At 54.5% G+C, this 2,348-nt stretch overlaps 1 protein-coding gene across 1 annotated transcript in view; it reads left to right on the plus strand.

The window, feature by feature from the left end:
* Nucleotides 1–2,348, plus strand: part of C3 (complement component 3) — a 36,015-nt gene that overhangs the window by 21,174 nt on the left and 12,493 nt on the right. Inside the window, exons 18-21 of the mRNA XM_006869011.1 lie at nt 4–118; nt 447–522; nt 820–979; nt 2,123–2,243. Of these exons, the coding sequence (XP_006869073.1) occupies nt 4–118; nt 447–522; nt 820–979; nt 2,123–2,243 (472 nt within the window). The remainder of the gene's footprint in view (nt 1–3; nt 119–446; nt 523–819; nt 980–2,122; nt 2,244–2,348) is intronic.

Raw genomic sequence — 2,348 nt, forward strand, 5'->3', positions numbered from 1 at the left:
CAGAACATGATCGGCATGACGCCCACCATCATCGCGGTCCACTACCTGGACCACACCGAGCAGTGGGAGAAGTTCGGTCTGGAGAAGCGTCAGCAGGCCCTGGAGCTCATCAAGAAGGGTGGGCGCCCCTCGTCGTCCGGAGCCCCCTCCCTCTAGACGTCTCCCTTTCTGAGGCCCCTTCCCAATCTCTGAGACTCTCTTGCTCCTGAGATCTCTCTCCCTCTGGGAGACCCCTCTATCTTAGTGTCTCTTCTCCCTCTTCTGAGGCCCCCTCCTATTCTGTCTCTGAGGCCCACCCTTCCCTCATAAGATCACACCCTCCTTTCCCCGAAAGAGCCCTTTGGTCTTCTCTGGGACCCTGTCGGATACCCTCTCTGACTCTCTCTACTCTGTGGCCCAACCACCCCAGCCCCAAGCCCATCAGGACATCATCCCCTTCCCCGCAGGGTACACCCAGCAGCTGGCCTTCAAACAACCCAACTCCGCCTATGCCGCCTTCCTGAACCGGCCGGCCAGCACCTGGTGAGTCTCTAAGAGGCCTGGCTTCACCTCCTGAAGAACCAGGAAGCAGCATGTGGCGGGAACCTCAGAGGGCAGGTCACCCCTGGTCCTGAGCCAGTGAGATGCATCAGGCCCCTCCCCTAAGTGTTCATTGGTTGGCTGGGATGGCACTCTCCAGATACCACAGCCGATTGGTTCAGGCAATGCTTAGTCCTGAGCCTGTCCCACATTAGGGGCGATCCTGGGAGCCCGATCAGGCCACGCCCCACACTGCTCATTGGTTGGCCTTGAGAGTACTCACACTGTGCCTATCCCCAGGCTGACTGCCTATGTGGTCAAGGTCTTCTCTCTGGCCACCAACCTCATTGCCATTGACTCCTTGGTCCTTTGCGGGGCGGTCAAATGGTTGATTCTGGAGAAGCAGAAGCCAGATGGCGTCTTCCAGGAGGACGGACCTGTGATCCACCAAGAAATGATTGTAAGCGGCTGGGGCCAGGGGCAAATGAAAATGGGGGGGGGGGGCCCTCATTCACAAAGTACCAAGAAGTTCATTAAACCAAGAGCAGGGCCCTCCTGAGTGTGGAGTGCTGTCTGGGAGCCCAGGTCACTCCATGATGATGATCAGAGCTCACAAAGAATCGCTTTCTTCCCTCTCTCTCCATGTCCTCTTCATACTGTAGGAAGGAGTCTTGCTTTTTCCTGCCACAGGGCCTTTGCACATGCTGTGCCCTCGATTTGGTATGCTGTCTTGTCCTCTTTTAAAATGGAAGTGTACTCACTCCTCTGATCCTGGCTTTGCCTCCATCCCTCGGGGACACTTTACTGACTCACCTGTGTTACCTCTCCAAACTGTTTAGTCTCCAGCCCTGTTCACTTCTCAGCATGCGACCCTTTGATGTTTTCTAAATGATGATGAACTGTCTGGTTCCAGGGGGTGCGCAATGGGGGACTCAGTGAGGGCTGGATTCAGTGCCTCATTTTCATCCTGCATCATTATCAGTACAAGTGGCTCTCCAAAACGCATCTTCAGATGAATGAATGGAATCCTCAAGGGGTGGGCCCTTGTCAAGCACAGTAGAACCGCTGCAAAGCCTTTGCAGACAGCAGTAGCCTGCCATACCTTTCCCCTGTGGAGCAGCTGAAACTGTCCCCCTTTTGGTTGGCAGCAGTGTATTGTCGCTATTGAAGCTCCCGGATCCACTCTTCATTCCACAAGGGGGTGGCTTTGACAAACAGAAAAGGAACTTTCTCACAGTTTGGGGCTCGACACCTGACGTCAGGGCACCCACTCCAGGGGGAGTCGTGTCCTCTCTGTCTACACTGAAGGAAGCTCCTTGTGTCTTTAGCTTGTGTTGCCTGGTTCCTTGGAGACCTCCATGTTATCTTGGAATCTCTCTTCCTTCATCTTTGCTGCTCTGCTCTCATCTTTCTACTCCTGGCTCATGAGCAAAGCAAATACAAACTATTCCAAGTTGGGATTCTCCCCACACACAGCGGGGCTGGAATTGACAACATAGATTTGCTGGGGAGGACACAGTTCAATCTACATCAGTCCCCTGGTTCTGCAGGGGAGGTTGGTTGGACTGTGTGACCCAGCCTTGCTTCCTGCTCCCCATCCTAGGGCGGCTTCAAGGAAGATATGGAGAAAGATGTGGCCCTCACTGCCTTCGTGCTTATCGCACTGCTGGAGGCTAAAGATATCTGCGAAGGACAGGTCAATGTAAGTGTCTCATCCCTGCCCAGTCAGGGCACATCCAGCTTGGACACTGTGCTGGTCACTTGTAGTTTGCCCCGACACATAGCAACCCTGTGTACAACAGAAGGACACACAGCCTGGGCCTGCTCCA

The sequence above is a fragment of the Chrysochloris asiatica genome, unplaced genomic scaffold (genome assembly GCF_000296735.1).
Source record: "Chrysochloris asiatica unplaced genomic scaffold, ChrAsi1.0 scaffold00125, whole genome shotgun sequence".
In the NCBI taxonomy this organism is placed as follows: Eukaryota; Metazoa; Chordata; class Mammalia; order Afrosoricida; family Chrysochloridae; genus Chrysochloris; species Chrysochloris asiatica.